The sequence below is a fragment of the Daldinia childiae genome (assembly GCF_008694065.1).
Source record: "Daldinia childiae strain JS-1345 chromosome Unknown Scaffold6, whole genome shotgun sequence".
NCBI classification, from domain to species: Eukaryota; Fungi; Ascomycota; class Sordariomycetes; order Xylariales; family Hypoxylaceae; genus Daldinia; species Daldinia childiae.
Genome location: NW_022984647.1, coordinates 160,326 through 179,011, shown reverse-complemented (window position 1 = coordinate 179,011; position 18,686 = coordinate 160,326). Strand labels below are relative to the sequence as shown.

The 18,686-nt window shown below is 46.6% G+C and overlaps 7 protein-coding genes across 7 annotated transcripts; 4 read left to right on the top strand and 3 right to left on the bottom strand.

Moving 5' to 3' along the window:
- Positions 1-1,518: 1,518 nt before the first annotated feature.
- Positions 1,519-2,571, top strand: GL218_05965 (uncharacterized protein; the record flags this gene model as incomplete). Its single annotated transcript, XM_033582659.1, has 1 exon — positions 1,519-2,571. One exon carries the CDS (start codon positions 1,519-1,521, stop codon positions 2,569-2,571), a length of 1,053 nt encoding a protein of 350 aa, XP_033434093.1.
- Positions 2,572-8,492: 5,921 nt separating this feature from the next.
- GL218_05964 (40S ribosomal protein S2) lies at positions 8,493-9,441 on the bottom strand (the record flags this gene model as incomplete). Its single annotated transcript, XM_033582658.1, has 3 exons — positions 8,493-8,750; positions 8,804-9,061; positions 9,172-9,441. The coding sequence occupies 3 exons, from the start codon at positions 9,439-9,441 to the stop codon at positions 8,493-8,495; spliced, it is 786 nt and encodes a 261-aa protein (XP_033434092.1).
- A 1,132-nt stretch (positions 9,442-10,573) lies between these two features.
- Positions 10,574-11,641, bottom strand: GL218_05963 (Thiosulfate sulfurtransferase TUM1; the record flags this gene model as incomplete). The annotated part of the gene is made up of 2 exons (XM_033582657.1): positions 10,574-10,628; positions 10,683-11,641. The coding sequence occupies 2 exons, from the start codon at positions 11,639-11,641 to the stop codon at positions 10,574-10,576; spliced, it is 1,014 nt and encodes a 337-aa protein (XP_033434091.1).
- A 715-nt stretch (positions 11,642-12,356) lies between these two features.
- On the top strand, positions 12,357-12,866 carry GL218_05962 (Anaphase-promoting complex subunit 11; the record flags this gene model as incomplete). The annotated part of the gene is made up of 4 exons (XM_033582656.1): positions 12,357-12,498; positions 12,565-12,596; positions 12,661-12,724; positions 12,790-12,866. The coding sequence occupies 4 exons, from the start codon at positions 12,357-12,359 to the stop codon at positions 12,864-12,866; spliced, it is 315 nt and encodes a 104-aa protein (XP_033434090.1).
- A 724-nt stretch (positions 12,867-13,590) lies between these two features.
- On the top strand, positions 13,591-14,298 carry GL218_05961 (uncharacterized protein; the record flags this gene model as incomplete). Its single annotated transcript, XM_033582655.1, has 1 exon — positions 13,591-14,298. The coding sequence occupies one exon, from the start codon at positions 13,591-13,593 to the stop codon at positions 14,296-14,298; it is 708 nt and encodes a 235-aa protein (XP_033434089.1).
- A 1,949-nt stretch (positions 14,299-16,247) lies between these two features.
- Positions 16,248-16,902, top strand: GL218_05960 (uncharacterized protein; the record flags this gene model as incomplete). Its single annotated transcript, XM_033582654.1, has 3 exons — positions 16,248-16,358; positions 16,409-16,537; positions 16,606-16,902. 3 exons carry the CDS (start codon positions 16,248-16,250, stop codon positions 16,900-16,902), a joined length of 537 nt encoding a protein of 178 aa, XP_033434088.1.
- Positions 16,903-17,283: 381 nt separating this feature from the next.
- Positions 17,284-18,161, bottom strand: GL218_05959 (uncharacterized protein; the record flags this gene model as incomplete). Its single annotated transcript, XM_033582653.1, has 2 exons — positions 17,284-17,831; positions 17,915-18,161. The coding sequence occupies 2 exons, from the start codon at positions 18,159-18,161 to the stop codon at positions 17,284-17,286; spliced, it is 795 nt and encodes a 264-aa protein (XP_033433823.1).
- Between the last annotated feature and the right edge of the window lie 525 nt (positions 18,162-18,686).

Sequence of the window (18,686 nt, the reverse complement as noted above, 5' to 3'; positions counted from 1 at the left end):
TGAGACTTATCGCATGGATGTGTATCATTGGAAGAAAAAAGATTGTTGCATAATTGACGGTTTAGGTTCATCTCCATGGCATCAGCGACTTGTTTTTATTTTCAAAATTCTTTATTTTTCTTTTTTCTCAGTCATACCCATTGAGCGTGCCATTGTTACGTCAACCACTTAAGCGAACGATTGTCGACCAAAAAAATCTGTTTTCTCCTTCCTGTGAGTTCGGGCGTTTTTTCAATATCGATCCGAGTACAGAAGACGGCGCGCCAAAATTGAAGCACCAAAAAGCTACGGAGCGTTGAGACGGAGCAAATACATAAGACGGGCGAGGCTGGATGTGGAGAAAAAAAATTTAACTGGCAATTTGTGAACAATGGGAGGATGACGAAATTAGGGGCGCATGTGCAGTGGCGCGAGTACAGGCGAGCAATTCGTCAATTGCTTTCGAAATGTTGAGTGGTTTCGACTCGCCTCGCGCGGTCGATGAACCGCGAAAGTAATATTGGAGGCATGCCGCACGATATGATACACGGTTCGACTCCCTCACGCCGGGAGTATCTTAATTCTTGTGGAGGACGTTTGCTGCGGAATACCCTTGGCACTTGGACGATACCTTAGATGGCTATTCGTTCTCATGGTCGACTCTATGTCACATAGTCTGCCTACCGCGGCCGTAAATAAAACGGAAAAGAGTAAAAAATCTCTACAAAATTTTGTCACTATCTTGTTTTTCTGGTTTTGGTTAATTTTACGTGATTTTTTGTGTATATCCTTGAAATATCCTGGCGTCATTTTAAAACCCCTTTCTGAGACGCCCGAATGGTTAAGTAAGTGGTCCGAGCTATCAACTCGAAATGACTGAATATCCGATATCCACCTTAGATTCCTTCGCATAAGCAAAAACCCACCCATTTTCCCCTGGAGGCAATAAACTAATGCAAGTGGGCGGCTTTGTCCCGTAACGAAGCAGCAAGATAGATTATGATTTACCACGCATGATAATGCAGCATTTGACGCATTGGTTACTCCTTACCGCCATTTTGGTTAGTCGGGCTCACCCGCCATAGCTGAATTTAGAAAAATGGAAACATGGGAAAATGAAAAAATGAAAAAATGAAACACCCAAATCGCGATTTACCCTTATCGAACCATCTAACCCAGTAGAATTTAACTTAAATTTATCTTCGACATAGCCCATCCATCTGACTTTAGAGAAAGAGATAAGTCGAGAAGATGGTAGATAGTAGTGAAGCACTTCTAAGGGAAGAGAACTTGCTACCACGGCGGCGAAGATGATTGCAGATGAGTTAGGCGCCCTTGTCTTGGCTGTGTGGTGTAATTAGGCAACCAAGGTAGGAAGACAATGAGCCCCCAAATATTAAAATACGAAAAATACGAACCCAGCCTCAGCTGGAGATGACGCATCTTACGGCGTACATGCATTACTACAACTACTGTACTACAACTACTGCGGTATAGATACACAGCAGGTAACTTAGCTACCTCTATCAACCCGCAGCCATGGGACAAAGTCACCAGCAGAATATACTATTTCTGTCAGCATTAGAGAAATCAGAGGCAAAACAAAGCGTGGTCACCGCTACCGCTCCCCTGCTACTAGACGAATACATACGGCGAGTCGTCGGCTCCTCTTCTTCTTCTTCTTCTTCCTCCACTTTCCCAACACGGCATAGATCATCACCTGCAATCCTCGCACGCGGCCGCACAAACCATGTTTTGTTGTACAACGGGTGCTTCAACCCGCCGCACCGCGGACACCTCGCGCACCTGGTCCACGCGATCCGGCACGCGGGCCCGGACCTGAATATTGTAGGTGCCGTGGTCCTCGTGGCGGACGACTTGTACCTTAAGTGGAAGCTTGCTGGGCAGCGCGGCGCGCTGAATCTTAAGCTAAAGCAGCGGATTCGGCTTTGGGAGGGAGAGCTTGAGCTGATACCGGAGGGGGAGCGGTGCTGGGTGCTCTCGGAGACGCTGTGGCCCGGGCACGCGGATAAACTGGAGCAGCTTTTTAAGAAAGACGGGGTTGATGTTGAGTTTGTGAGGCTGGCTGGCGGTGATAAGGTGCGTGTTGCGGCAGTGGAGCATGGGGTGTGGGGGTGTCAGAGGGTGATCACGACGGATGTTAGTCGGCCGGTTGATTTCTACTCTAGTAGTGTCGGCGATGTTACTTTGCCGATGCCGCTGAACCGTCATGGTGAGTGGAAGAGGGTTGGAGAGAGGCAAGGGAAGGATGGAAGTGATGAAGGGGTTGGCAGTGAGACGCTCATTACCGAGTCCACGGTTATATCATCGTCTTCAACAACTTCGATATCCACCCCACAAACCAGCAGAAACATATGGACCTGCGATCATGGTCCAAGCGGCAGCTACTATAACGTCCGGTTCATCGCCAGCAGCCGCGACGAGCGCGTCGACCCAGACCTAAGCTCGACCAAGATCCGCGGGATCATAGCTGCCAGCAAAAAGCTCGATGTCGGCCAGCTCGAGGAGAAGTTACAAGGTATAGCGCTTTGTCCGGGGTTGCTGGCGCTGTATATTAAGGAGGCTAAGTAAGGAGGTATGAGTCGTAGGTAAAGACAGCACGAAGAGACAACACTAAGACTGGAGAACGGATGGAGAGATGCGGATAGAGATGAACAGTTCAAGAAGAGGAACAACCCTCGAGAAGTAGAAGTGGGCCTATACTTACGGCTAAAGCTTTGGGATAGCTTCGTACACACATAACGAATTCGGCCGGTTCGAGGAATATACTATGGTCGATTGGGTAATAATGATTCTGCGTGCATCTGAGATCATAGCACATAGTATACGATACCCCCTACAATAAGAATAAGAAACAAGATGTGCCTTCATTGTTAAGGCTTCTAGCATACAATTGTATTTACCTATACATTTAGCTATACTCATTAGCCAGTGTTATCTCTAGACAAGTAAAACTACAGAATTAATCTTTTCTACCCATATATTTCAACTCAAATAATCCTACCTAACATTTCAATTCCGGACGTAGTTATTACCATACTTCCGGAGCAACTAGGGACTTGTAAGTAACAGCGAGGCTGGACAATGTGTACGTCCTGATCATTCACTATCTTAAATTAATATATAATCATCTATGGCATGAGAAACTCCCCAGTAAGGGTTACTTAATATTGAACCGTGATGAACCTTTTTCTTCTTCTGCCAACCCCTTTCCCGCCTTACAAAGGGCGACCACCAACCCCTCTTGGTCGCTCTATTTTCTCCCCTACCTAAACCCCCTACATATACATCAGGACGAGCTTCCTTGTAACATGCTTTTTAAGAATACGGAATAAAAACGTGTAAGTCGAAAGGAAGTATCCTGGAGAAACGCAATAACAATCACAGTACTGAACCTTACACTGAAACCGTTACCTTTTACAACAACAGGTGTATAAACAGGTGTATAGGTACTTATCAATATCAAGGGATAAGTTATTTTTTATTCATTAGCTACTAACAGTAGTTTCGTCCGACATCCCCTACAGCTTTAAGTCTAGTATAGTTAGTTTTGACTGTATGAACCACTGTGCTGGTCCCCAAAAGACGAAATTACAACTCCAAAAAAAGTTCCAAAAAGGATAGGTGACCGTCTCACCCTCTGATAAATAGTATGATAACCTCCTCAGTCGTAATGTTTTCAAGTTTTCCGTAGTTCTAATATCTCACCTTCCTCTTCCTATTTTCCTTTTACCAAATCCACACTGGGCGGATTCGCTGCCACCGCGGATCCACTGACGTTGAAGTGCTAGTGATAGTAACGGTATTAATGATGGTGGTGATACTAGTGATAGTAGTGGGCACCTCTTCAACCTCAAATGTACTGGGTGGCTCCCCGTGGTTTCTCATATCATCTTGTATCATAGTATTCGGCCCTTTCTCACCGTCGGGCTCTGTCCATGCAATCATAGAAGCCAATGTTGTCATTGAAGGAGGGCGAAGCCCGCCGTAGGGAACCGCACCAGGAGGTAATGTAAAACTGGATGTCTGCGTGTTAGCTACCTCCGGACTCGACCCCACACCGCCGACGTTGGGAACCGATGTTGTCGGCTGGGCTTCACCGCCGTTAGTTCCAGTCGGCGCCGGATTTGCGTTCGAGCCCGGTGCGGTCAATACAGAGCTCCCCCCAGTATTAGGGCTTGATTGCGTCCCCAAACCTTGCCCGTTAGGCATGGGACCTCCATTCGTCGATGGATTGAAGGTTGGGTTGGACCCTGAACTAACCGGGTTGCTATTTTCATTACCTCCGTTTCCGGTAGATCGCATGCCTTGTCCTAGTTGTGTGTTAGATCCACCGCCCTCATTCGCCCAGGGGTTTGAAGTAGGGCTGAAGCCTACTGTTGAAGGGGTGCCATTACCAATACCTCCGTTTTTGGATGTATTTGGAGTACCACCTAGGTTGGAGTTCCCATTGTTGTCTGGAGAGTTACCGTTTGAACCACTATTCGGGCTTGATATGGTCGATTGACCTTGGTCCCCTAGAGTAGCTCTGCCTCCATTATTTAGTATCGAAGAACTTGGATTATCATTAGTCTGTGGATTGGAACCTGCCCCGCTGTTACCATTCGATGAAGCGCTTGCTTGCGATGTGTGGGGTGTTGCAGAGCCTCCGTTATCCCCACCTACGAATGAACGGCAAGCCGGGTCATTCGAACCTTGTGTACAAACTCCAGATATTCCACCATTGTTTGATGGGTTACTACTAGGGCCAGGGGCAGCTGATTCGTTACCTTGGCTGGGAGAAGTCTGCCCTGGGTTGGAATTGCTTCCGAATGAATTGGCTGTAGGGCTAGGAGATGGACTCCCTTGTACTTCACCCGTAGACGTCTGTGCCGGGGTTCCACCATTACTTGATTGGTGAATAGTTCCCTCAGCCTGGCTAGGCGAAGTTTGACCTTGGTTACTACCACTTCTAGGTGAAGTATCTGTAGGACTCGAGTCGGCTGATTCATGATTTTGGCTGGGTGTTTGTCCGGAATGACTATTGTCACTTGGTTGATTACTATTAGGACTTGGGGTTGTTGCTCCTTGACTTTGGCCATTCGGGCTGGTAGCAGACACACCGGAATTGCTACCAGCAGAAGGTGAAACCGGAGAGCTGGGATTTTCCCCAGGTGTTACTAAACTGGTACCTCCATTTCCGCTGCTAGAAGCTGAACCGAGACCACCGTTTTGGCTTGGCATACTTCCGTCAGAAGGCGAGCCGTGCCCTGATCCCGTGGGGTTCATATCGCCCCCATTATTTGGTGAAGTATTCAAGCTAGAGCCAAAAGCTGAACCTCCACTCGTTCCATCGTTTGAGGCTGAATTAGGTCTACCACCCTGACCGAAGCTGCCGCTACCAGCTTTGTTAGTTGCCGAGCTAGGGCTGGCCCCTGAGTTTCCATTCGGAGATACCGTTAAGCTATTTCTCGGTGTAGTTGGACTTGGCCCTAAGTCTCCATTTGTGTTTGAAGATGCTCCACCATTACCAGGACCTGGAGTGGTTCCGCTATTATTGGGCGGTGAGTTACCGTTACCGCCGTTGCCTCTAGGTGAAGTCGGACCAGCGGCGGAGCTCCCGCTTGGAAATGATCCTGGTTCTTCTGTACACCGCCCCGAGGTGACGCCACCGCCTCCATTCGGCGGTGTTGCCGAGGCGCCTGGAGTAGAACCTCCGTTCGCACTTGTAGGTATCGCCGAATTTGAACCCATATTATTAGGCAGCTCCCCCTGTGGTTGTCGTGTCTTGTGTCCGAACTGACTAACTAGTTGACTCATATCTGCATCAGGAGGAGGGAATACTACTGCCGGTCCCGTAACTACTGTTTGAGCAACACCGCCTACGTTCATAGATATGACCTCAGGTGGTTTTGCGGTCGCGGGTAGAGGTTGTGGACCCGCGCTGGCCCAACCGTGGGCTTGGTTGTCAGAACTGTAACAACTGAGCGCATCGTTACCACCGCAGGCTTGTTCAGAGTCACCTGTACATGAAACTGAGCATTTAGAATCATCGAGTTTCTGTGTACCATTGAGAAAGTTCCCACAGTAGCAGCTGTCACCGTTTTCGGTACCTGCCATAAGAAATCCATGGCCTATACAGTGCTGGACACATCCTTCGTTAGTTAGAGGACCTAAATTGAGATATGGTTCCATGTTAAGCACCCGGTTGTCAGCTTGGTCAGCCCAGCAACCGCAGTAGCCCCAGCCTGAAGCCTCTCTGGGACTTTTTGGACTCAGCATAGTAGGGCCTGACTCCGTTGGTTGTGTCGGGCTTGACTGAGAGGGGTTCCTAGACAAGGAAACTGTAGATGACATGGTTCCAGGGCCATTCGTAGCTGGTCCGCTTGATCCTGCACATGTTTCCGGACCTAAAGTTGGTTGAGGGACACAAAACCATCCTCCGTCGCAATGAGCACAAGGCCAACCAAACCCGCAAGGTGCAGGCTGTGCCGGAGTCTGAAGAGGCGGACAAAACCAACCGTCAAGACATTCGTGACAAGTATAACCGGAGCTAGGACATGGCCCTCGGGCACCAGGAATCCCAGACAGAGAGGTAGTAGTAGTAGTAGTAATAGTAGGACTGCCAGCACCACCAGCGTTTGGGCAATGGCAAGTCGGAGAAACACAATCGGGGCAAGGCGGATTAGGCGGACACGGCTGATTGGCATAGACGGTCAAGGTATGAATTCTACCAGCTCTGTACGCTTGTTAATTACGTAGATTTTCCCAATACCTCAAGACAAGCTTACAAGAAGATCGTCTCGGTTAATTTTGAATGGCAATCCTCTATTACGGTGACCATCCTATCGGCTAATACGAGTAAGTATGGATTATTGAGAATCCGAGGAATAGCTATAGTACTTACCATGAGTAGTGACTGTCTCGAGAATGATGTCCAGACGCGGCAGTATGGGTGTTGTCAACGATAGTTGAGAATTAGTCGTAGCTGGGGTGTCCGAAGTAATAGAGTTGATAACCGTATTGGTTATGCTATCGAGACTACTGCTAACTATCTCGGAACGCCTCCTTACGTTTGATGCTGAAAGGTCATCTGTAGGGTCTATAGCAATTTCCTGAACGACACTCTCTGTGATCGAATTTATGTCTCCGAATAAGCTCGCCATGGTATATAGAGAATTAGGGGCTTTCTGTTGGCTGGTTTCGACCTGGTAGCCCCCCCGTGCAAAGCCAGTAGCTATAACTTGTCTCGTGGCTTGTTCCCTCGAATCCGTTCTATTGTCGATTTTAGGCGCTGTCAAGGGGATTACTCTGTCAAGTATACCACTAAACTTGCCTGCAAGGACCGGAGCCGTAGAACCCGTGGGCTCAGACAATGTAGGAACAGGCAAAACTGGCTGATCCGTCAACAAAATAGGTATCCCTTCAGAAGGACTGATACTCGACGAATTAATCGTCGATATATAGTCACCTGGACGAGCAGTTATGTCTATCTCTGGGGGCGTCGTGCCTAGAATGAGGGTCCTGGAGGTCATATTAGAGAAGTCGTCTATGTTGATACCACATTTCTTGCGACGATATTGCCATCTACTATAGTTAGCAAGCAGCTGCTTAGATAGGACATCGCTCCCTGTAGATAGGTTGCGATTCTCGAACGTTAGATTGGCGAAACCGTGATAGGTAGTTGCCGCAGTTAGTGAACTAGAGAATAACACAATCGTTATGAGCAAGTATCCCGCTATACCTAGAGACGGGGATGGCATTTGGAATGCGAGGTATATCGTAAGGACTTTAAACAGGAGACAAAAGGATTTATGGTTCAAAAGGGATTATTGGTCGAGTCAAGTTCAAAATTGAGCCAAAAACTAAGACCAAAAAGACCAAAATTGGCAATAGTTAGGACAAAAGGAGGTTTAGTAGAGCGATGATATGGATGAGAGTATGAAATGGTATTGATATGGATTTAGAAGTTGATTTACCTAATGTTATATTTAGCTGTCGCTACTCCCTTTTGTGTAATATAAACATAGTAGGAACGGCCTATATTTGATTATGGGAGGAATGACTGAAATATAGGGACTTGCTCTACTATTATTGACACGTTATTTCCTTACCCATCATGAATAGCTAGGTACCTAGTCTTCGCGGAAGGTATTAATGGCCCGTCTGCTTAATCTATGACCATCGCGCTATACCTTTACTACGCAATTCTACGAACTGCATAGGTACCTAGCAGTATTTTATATAGGTATCTTTAGGGGCCCAGAGTTGGTATTGATGCTTTCTTACGTACCTAGGTGATATAGCATCTTCATCTTAAACACTCGCTATGGGGCTTATAGTCAACATCAAATAAACTTTGTAGCTTCACAGCGCACTAAAAATGGATCATAGGTATGAATTGTCAGAATCGAGCTGCCATTTTGCTGCCTTAATCTGATGCCTGCCTACCCGGCACCGATGCAATTAAAAAAACAAGAACGAGTCTACGCCATATGCCCCGAATTCCGCATTTAGTATCGCTTTCCTTCTCGGAGAGTATCCGCATACTCCTCCAGCGGGCTTCTGATCAACTTCGTCTCGGTCCACAGGTTGGGCGTTAAGAATCCGTACGAGTTGGAGATAGCGGCGAATGTGGCCTTCAGGGTGTTCTCAAGGGTCTTGGTGGAACCAGACGACGAGGTGTAGGCGTCCTCGATACCGGCAAGCTGTAGGAGACGCTTGACAGCAGGGGATGCGACGATCTGGGTACCACGAGGGGCGGGGATAAGCTACAAATAGTATTAGTACTGACTTTCTCTTTATCGGCGCATTTTGAACATACTCGGACAGTGACGGAACCGCACTTTCCACTCTCCTTGACGGGCAGAGAGTGAGGAAGACCAAGGTTGGTACCCCAGTAACCACGTCGGACGGGGATGACGCTGAGCTTGGCGATGATGATCGCAGCACGGATAGCAGTAGCGACTTCCTTGGAAGTCTTGATACCAAGACCAACGTGACCCTCGGAGTCACCAATGATGACAATAGCCTTGAATCGGGTTCGCTGACCGGCACGGGTCTGCTTCTGTACGGGCTTGATCTAAATTCGGGGAATCCAAGTTAGTAATTTTATTCCGACACTCTTGTACCCGTGGGTTTCCTGAAAAGAAAGTCCTGGAAACTTGTTATGTTTTCTGGGTTAAATCGTACCTTCATAACCTCATCCTTGAGCTTTGGCAGGAAGAAGTCGACGATCTGATACTCCTTGATAGGGAGAGAGTGTAAATAGATCTCCTCCATGTTCTTGATCTTGCCAGCCTTCACAAGACGTCCCAACTTAGTGACAGGCATCCATTCCTTCTCGCTATCCTTCGCACCACCGCGACGGCCTCGACCTCTGCCACGACCACGGCCACGATCGCCGCCTCGGTCACCTCGAGAACCAAAACCGCCTCCGCGGGCACCGCCTCGGTCAGCCATAGTGAATTATTTGTGGGAGTGTTGGCTGTTGGAAAGTCGTTAGTAAGGTAGTGTGCGTAAAGCGAAAACCCCCGAATTGAGCTTTTCGTGATGGCGGTTTTGAGGTTGACCGAATTTCGAAGTTTGGGAATTTTGCAGTGGAGGGGCCCTACAATTTTGGAATTTCGTTCTGGGTTTGTGGGAAAATGGGCCCCAGCCGAGGTGGTCAATGCACACACTATCTGCCGATAACCGATAAGATTAGGTACCTAAGTACATTAGGTAGGTATGTAAGTACACCTCATATGTACCTACCTAACATAATGAATTTCGTAACAAGATTAGGTCCTTCCAAGTATTCTCCATCCATGGTATTTTGATCATTTATTTCTACGAGGGTTAATTTGTTTGATGATTACCTATTCATGTTTGAATTATACACGTAAGTACGACGGCCGGAGAGATTACTTGCCTTCCGGAGATAATTGAACCATATACCCTTTTCTAGTTTCATCTACTACGATATCGTAGTCTCTAGCATACTCCTAGCTCAAGTCTTAAACCTATCGCGAAGAACTGCGGAAATAATGAGTTATCAGGACTAAATCTTCATAATAGCCTAGGCAGATATTAATATGAACTAAGCCATGCAGAGATGAGTCTCCCTAGGTAAGCCATTAGGCCGCGTCCGGATCGAGAACAGCCCTATAAACATAAATTAGAAACTGGATGAGATATTATATGTAGGCAGTTAAGAGGTACTAGTTATAACTAGTCAGGCATAGAACAATGCACATATTTCGTGCAAATGTCAAGTTTCATTACCATGATCTAACGTCATACGCCGATACTGAGCCTGTAACCTAGGCCATGTCGTGATAACCGCGAATAACCTCGCGGTTGCGCCCTCAGGTCCAGGTTATATTTACAATAGGCAGTTGGATTTTTGTAACCGAAAACATCCCAAGCCTAGCCTGACTATCCCAGTAATAGGAGTAAGTGGAGTAAATAATGCATAATTCATGCTCAATGTAAACGATGCAAAGGGAGGACGAAGTGCGCAGAGTATATTTGAAAGCAATATAAGCACGACGAATTCCCGAGAAGGAGGGTATCTCATCATCATTCCGTCCGTAACACAATCCACAATCCCCTACTCGTCCTTGCGGATCAATGAATCCGAAGGATTGACTCGTTGTGCCCACTCACTACTTGCTGATCAGTTACGTGAAGATAGTCAAAAAGTAAAAGGTTCAACTCACGTCCAGCTACCATCGTAGACCCGCCGAGTCTCGAAAGAACCGTACCCTGCTTCCTCGAGAGCAGTATCGATGACAACTGCCGTTACTCCCGTGCCACATGACGATATGATCGGCTTGGTCGGATCTATCCCCTTCTCCTTAAACAACTTCTGTAGTTGCTCCTTGGGCAAGAATGCCTTGGTCTCGGGGTCGAGGACGGCACTAAAAGGAATATTGATAGAACCCGGCATATGGCCGGATGAGAGACCCTCTCTGGGCTCGGGGTCCTTGCCGGTAAATCTCCCAGCAGGTCTTGCGTCGATGATCTGAATCCCTTCGGAGCCTTCCTTATTATAATCTAGGGCAACCTCCCGCACCTGTTCGAAGCTTGCGACCTGGGTTTCGTCTGTCTTGGGAATTGGGTACGGGTTGCATTCTACGCTGTAGAGTTCGCCCGACTCAGTGGGAAGGCCTTGCTCCACCCACAACTTAAAGTTGTTCAGAATATGTACCTTGGGGTGACCAAATACCCTAAGGGTCCACGCTACTCTTGGCGCACTGAAAATACCCTGCTCTTTTGAGTCGTAGACAACTACTGTATCATCCTTTCGAATACCAAGAGAGCTCATTGCTTCTGCGAATGTCTTGGCGCTCGGTAGCATATGGGGATATGGACTCCGTTTATCGTTGACCTTATCGAGATCAAAGAAGCGGGCCTTTGGTATTCGCTTCTCGATGAAGACGTCAATGCCCTTTCGCTCGTCATTTGGTAAGAACCATGAGGCGCATAAAGGAATAACTCGAGGCTCGGGACTGATAGGTGATGGCGGACTTTTCTTTAGAGCATCTGCCAGCTCAGCGGGGGTCACTAGGTAGGAGGACATGTTCCGGCGAGGTTCTATGAAACCAATTAGGCATCTCTGGAAGCTTCGTCGTGGAGAGAAAGCTCGCGTGGAGCGAAATATTGCAAAAGTCGCCATAACTAGACCGCTCTTTCATGCGACTTATGCACGCTATGGGTCGATTGTGAACTCTTATATTTAGACGAAGTAATACTCAAGAAAGGTCTTCTGGGCGGGTGAGGTCCGGTCGTCGCTTAGAAGTGAGCAATCCAGATCGCCACCACCGCCCGAAGAGATCGTGAGTGACGGTAATTGAATAGAAGAAAAGTGACGCTCGGATGATTGAATATGCTCCAATTTGTCTTGAGAGCTTTGGAGAAATGATGTTATGGTGCGGGGTCTTTTTAGTACCTACAGTTCGTCACTTCCTTTGTTCAACCAAATACCAACGGTGTTAATAATTTCGCGTAACGCAAGAACAAACAGCTTTGCGATGGCGTGAAGTCAAAATCTCGATTCTCCAATTACGAAGTGGCTGCCCGATAAGCAAGGTTTGTACCTGACCAACAGAGGCGCCTACTATCTATAAGATTCAATTGTGGAGTACATCCTACTAACATCAGGTGTGATGCCGAACAGCCCGACCTATTGCGACTGCGACGAACTGGATGGTCTAATTTTATATCTTTAGGTAATTACGGTTTATTGCATATTTACAACAAGAATCCAGCTAATAGATTTTATTGCTGCGATTGTGTTATAAACAGCACGTAACAGAATAAGACATCACGAAGACGTTCACTACATCACTACAAACAATACATCAAGCATCTAAACTAAGCAAACTTCCTCAATGAAGGTCAAAATAAAGCAGTGGAACGCGGTCGCAACGTGGAGATGGGATCTCCCAGAAGATGATGTCTGTGGTATTTGTCAAGTTCATTTCGATGGAACATGTCCTACTTGCAAATATCCCGGCGACGATTGCAGCCTTCGTATGTTACTGCATCACGCATTTTCACCCATCATACATAGAGAGAAGTCTGGCTAATTATTCTTAGTATCAGGCAAGTGTGGTCACAATTTCCATATGGTAAGTGTTAGGCAAATACAAAAAAAAATTTCGGCAAAAATTAAAAGTGCTGACACTATAAAAGCATTGTATCATGGAATGGATAAAGCAAGACTCGGCTAAGGGGCAATGCCCAATGTGTCGACAGAGTAAGTTGACTCTCCTCCTTTTGTCACAACGAATGGACTTGCAGCTAATATATCGTGTTATCCAGAGTTTGAGTGGGAAACAGAAACAGGTGTAGCTCAACAAACAGCTGAAGATGGCGAGTTAGACCTGAATGATGCCTAGTGATGAAAATGCATGAGCATCACTAGACACGTTCTAGTTTCCTATTATAACTTCTGGTTTTTATAAGAGGCTTTTATTCTTAATGTCTTGAGGTTGATATTTTTTTTTACTTGCGATGGAGTTGGGAGGGTTATTAAAGTAAGTCATATCACCTCATACTATTTTACTATTTTACTTATATTCATAAAGGTATACCTAAACGGGATCAACTCCAAATACTAATTACTCAATATCTAGAGGATTAGGCGTCTACATGAGTCTACCAGATGATAATATCAACGTTTCTTGCACTTATTTACGCTTAGGTTATATGTACCTAGGTACCTCAGTATTGACTTTTCGGCAAGGAATTCCCGTCCTTGCATATGGTGTTTAGGTTTCTTACTGGAGCACAAAGCTTCCCTTTCCCCACATAACGATAAGATAAAAGCTGCGAATAGCTTAAAGAAAAGCGAACTAAGGCCAGCTGGGTGGATACCTGGTCAAGGCACATGTACCTTGCACGGCTTACAGCTTGCATGACACCACCTGCGGTCTTCCATCACTAAGGTACCTCTGCTCATTAGCAAAAACTCTTGGGCCCTTCTCGCCTATTACCCTCCAATACATGGACCTTCGGAGCCATGATGCGCAAGTTTCCTCTTCATTACTTCCATCCGGACTTCTTCTCCGCTTCTCTCGAACAAATAGTCCTCTCCATGATTCTCACAGGCTAGCCTTCAAGATGACGGAACCCCCATCAGAACAACCGCCGATGGCGGACACTTACGACGACCAAGATCACGAGCCGCATCCGTTTGCGCCAATATTCACCCTCGTGAATAATGCATCAACGCGTACAACCCATCATCCACATGTGCGCTACATCTTCAGCGACGATGACCCAGACATCCTAACACATGCATTAGCCGAACTTGACATCGGTGTCGACGGAACCACCTCCGACCCAGCCTCGTCCAATAGGGCTATGGTACTAGACCTAGCACCCGACCCTACAGGAGGATATAGCGTTGCTTGGACTTCAAGTTTGTCGCCATCCTGGGCAGTGCTAGATGCGCAACTCAGCCAAATAGCACCACCTTCGTCCGACGGGGGAAGCAATAACGGCAACGGAGGTGGAGATGGTAGCAGCCGACCCGATCGCCTTATGTTAAAAATTGAAGGCATAGAAAGCAATAGTCTAGGCTCGGAGGGTGGACTATCTGGAGAGGCAAGCAGATACGGTTCAGGTAGCGGAAGTGGTGGTGGAAGTGGACAGCATGATCGTGATCGAGGGGAGATCGAAGACTATACCAACTTAGTGGACAAATTTGACAGGCAGATGGCCACACTTCGGAAAATCGTTGATGCTAGCGAGGAGAGACAACAGAAGACAACCGCAGATATCTATGCGACAGTAGAACCTACACAAGAAGTGGCGGGTGGAATCTAACCGACGGGTTGAGAGCTTTAGAAGAGACCGATAATTATCCAACGCGAAATCCGAACTATGCCATAAGATTGTTCTTAGGAGGTTTCTTGATTTTATTAGAACGGCGACCGGAATAAAAATTGTATCGCCAGCTGAAAGGCTACAGAGAATGATGAACAGGATTACAGAACTGCAAATCGTCGCCTCGATCGGAGGAGTGTTATACGGAACTTAGGGTCCGAGGTTAGGACGGTGTGGCTTAAGCCTTGCCGCGGGGATTTTGGTCATAAACGGTTCTTGAGTTAGTATATGTACTGTTTCTAATTATTACGCCTCGTCTGTGGAACAAGTCAGCGAAGGCTTGCCTGAACGCTGATATCAGTATGCACCAGACATCTTACCAGAAGCTACGGCTTAAGGCCGTCCGGCCCGTTGGCTGGTTTTGTGATTCTATGTGCCCTATAAGAGTATTAAAGTCGCTAAATATCGGTTCACTTTGTCCTAGACGAGAATCCTAAAATATATTGTCTAAAGAATGTCTGGCGGCTTAGTAATTTGATCAAGCTTTAACTCACTTGACTTAATTATTGAAACCCTGTCCTCATAAATATACTAACTCGGACGCTACCTCGCAGCATTATTAGGACGGTTCCCTTCGATACTTTTCCCTAGTGCTGCCGTAATCCTTTAAATATTTATCACTCCCTTTCTTCCCTATATGAAGTAGGTAATGTACTTAGTTTTAGACGACAAACACCAGGAATCGGAATCGGACATTTTCCGCAGTATGTCGAATCTACTCCGTACCACAGTTTACATGGCGTAAGGGATGGGGTGATTTATATAGTAAGTGCGAGTGGATATGGAGTTTAAGAGTTCTAAATTAGGTATTGGTTCAGCCCTTATTGGTCATCCTATGAGGGGGGATTTGGATAGGTATAGAGTATTATGTATAAACAGGTACATTATTCCTTGCTACTAACACTTCACATCCCTTGATTTATAGATCATTATTCCATTGTTATCTATTTTCGATATTGGTGTTCCTAAGTAATTTATACATGTTATGACGGTTAATTGGCCTCAAGGTGACTAGTAAGTATCGTGAGCTGCTTCAACATTCGTACTCATGTCTTTCTATTATATTTTGCTTATTTTAGAGTCCGCCTCTATATAAAAGTCGTCTTTGAGCAACCATACATAACGGGTAGGTAAAATTGGTATCACGGCCTCCTACATCTATCTCTGGCAGTCAAGTGTAACTTAATAAATACGATGATCTGATTTGATTGCCTTTATTAAAGATATCTTACATTAATGAGCAAAGACTTAGTCACCGCACTATGTAAATAGTAGCCCTGAGATCTGAGAATCAGCATGCGTGTACGATCAGATCCTCCTTGGCACCCGCATTCAATTTCCATCTTTGTACGTAATGACAAGGTTCTCAACCCGGGAAGAAGTCGCCTGTTTAACGATGTGACCCCATCCCCAACCCCTGGCCTTCATAAATCACAGCCACCGGGCCAACCACCGCGCGTCCTTCGAGACCTCTTTGAAACGCCTATTTGTAACAAAGTCTGCCGCAGATTACGACAATGCCATTACTACTACTTTCCCACAAAGCACCAGTCTACATAGGCTCCCTCTTTCGTTATTAACACAATCGATAATACTAACCTTGTCTGTCTGGGCAAAAGAAGATTCCATTGAAATACAGATCGCCCTGCTCTTTACTTGCGGGAGAAAAAGCTTGGCATTCATTTCTCTTATCATTCTTTGTTTGTTTCCCGTCTCTATTTCTCTTCGGCTGGCCTGGACTGGTGTTTGTAGTGCTGCGCATTCTACGGCCGCTAAATTTCTCTTCGATTTTCTTTTCTTTTCGAGTCTAGTTGTATTTTACGCTATCGGAATTCCTCGTGTCTTGATACCCAAGGGAAGAATAAGAAAGAAAGAAAGAAAAAGGCACAATGTTCGGAAAGACACGTATCCCGCCCTACACTCCGTCGGCGAGCGACGTGGTGCGCCGTCAGTACATTGAGGATGATAATGGCCGTTACGTATGGTTTTGGTATACTCGGGTATGTATTTGAACATTGCAGCCCTGGGGATTTTTCTAACGTTGTTTCAGACAGGCGTGATTGTCAAATGGTCACTGTTCCTGGGCATCTTGCTCCTACTGATGCTATACCTCGTCCTCGGCCGCATGCACGCCAGGAAGCTCATCCGGCAAGGCAGGAAACCAATGGCTTACCACGGCGTACGTATAGCCTTTTATTGATGCTATCTCATCAACCAATATTGATAACCTAAGCTAACGTATCGTAGTGGCTACTTTCCCGCCAAGAGAGAGGCACCGTCGACCCGCAATATGCTTGGCCGCAAGCTTCCTACACAACTTACCAACAAAGACCGGGTTACGGAGCCCCTAACTATGGCATGCACCATATGCCCCCACCCGTCTACGACCCTAACAACCGCCCCCCGATGTATGAAGGAGGCCCGCCGCCGATGGGAAGCACTAAGATCGATCCCATGCAGACTGGTGTAGAGCAAATGCGACAACCCACTGGCGATGACTATGCGCCGCCTCCTGGACCGCCGCCATCTGCTGCGCAGAGATAGACGACGGTTGGTTAGGGACGGATGTGGACACGGGCGGTTATGCTACTTAATGTTGGGACGGGGGAAAGGATTGCATGAAGGATTTGTCTTGATTCATACCCAAGCTTGCAGTACGTAGCAAGAAATAGCACTGAATATGACGGATGACTTGTACGATTTGTGTACAGGATAATAATCTCATTGTAGCCTGCCTACATAGGCACTAAGTGTTGCATGGTAATAGAATGTCCAACTAGTGCCGTGAAGTGCGCCGCTATACGCCTGTAGCAAAGAATAAGCCTGTAGCAAAGAATAAGCACCTAAGTCCCTTTGATATTGCGCCTGTCCGCCAGGGTATCTACAAAATTAGCCAAACTCCTTATACGTATAATCATAATCCGTTCAGTCCACCTCCATTGCATCCGGGTCGTCGTTAGGGGGGAATTCGGTCCCATTCTGGTTCATAAATCCATTCATAGTAATCGGCGTACTTGGCGCGTTAAACGTGGATGGGGCAGGTATAGTAGGCTGGTACGACGGAGGTGCAGCTTGTTGTTCAAGATCCTCTTTTTGCTTGTCTCTGGCCCTTTGTCTCGCTTCAATGATGGCTCTCCTCACGCTATCCTGCTCCTCGGGTATAGTTAAGGAGGTGGGTTCTCTGTATAAAACTAATTGCATGCCGGCAATCTCGCCGTCCTTATTAGCTAGTACTAAGGGCGGGATGCGGTTCTGCATGAGATGCTTCTCAATGTCGGGTATAAAGACAAGGCGGCCGTCGGACTCAGACTCGGTGTCTGAGAGCTCGTCGTCCAGGTTATAGATGTACACCTTGTGTTTCGAGTCGTCAAGCTGCATGCTATCGTTTTCGGGAATCTGGGCCAGCGAGGTACATTCAGCCGGCTTGAGCTTGGGGCTCTCGACTGGGACGTAGAGCTTCTGGCCATTTTGTTCTACCAGAGGAAATCATGTTAGTGAAGATGCATTGGCTATAATTGGTGGGGGATAAATATAAAAAATAAAAATAAAAACCTACCGAGATTGAGAAGACTTAGTCTCTTGGATAGTCTTTCATTGTCCTGAGACTCGGATTTCCTCTTACGCATCTTTCGCGTTCCTCCGACATTGAGATATTGTTGATAATGTTGTTGTTGCAACAAATCGGAGCTAGGGGGTTCATAGACGTTGGGGTTGGAATTGGGGAAGGGAATATAGTTCCCATTGATGGAAGCGCCTGGAATAACGGAAGTACATGTAGGTGCTGCGGTAGCGGGGAACTGCATTGTTCTAGGATTGGTGTATGGGAAACTAGAAAGCGCAAAGGCGGTCGAGCTAGGCCCTACTTCGACATCCATGGCTAAACTTATCCGACTATTTTCTTTATCTTTTCCACCTTCTTCTTATCAAGTACATATACCCAATTAGCTAACAACAGTAGGGTCGTGCGCCGGAGTCGCTCTCTTCGAATAGCTGCGAGGATCAGCGATAAGGTTTTATGAGAAATTGATTTAAATTATTTAACAATCAATTCGATAGTATTTTTATGATATGATTCCGAAGTCGCAGGTTGGATTGGGTGCGTAGAGGTTGGTACGTATTGGTATAATTTTATTTTAGGGGTCCAATTGAAGTTTGGGGGAGTTTTTTAAGCGTCTAGGCCGAATGAAAATCCAATGCGGCGGACAGTCGCCGTTTATAGGCGGCGCATTATTGAGTCATTCTTGTAGAAGATTCTATCCTTTTTCTACGCACCCGGCCGCAAACATTCTTCGGCCGGCTTCTAATTACTCCACAACAACGAACAAATC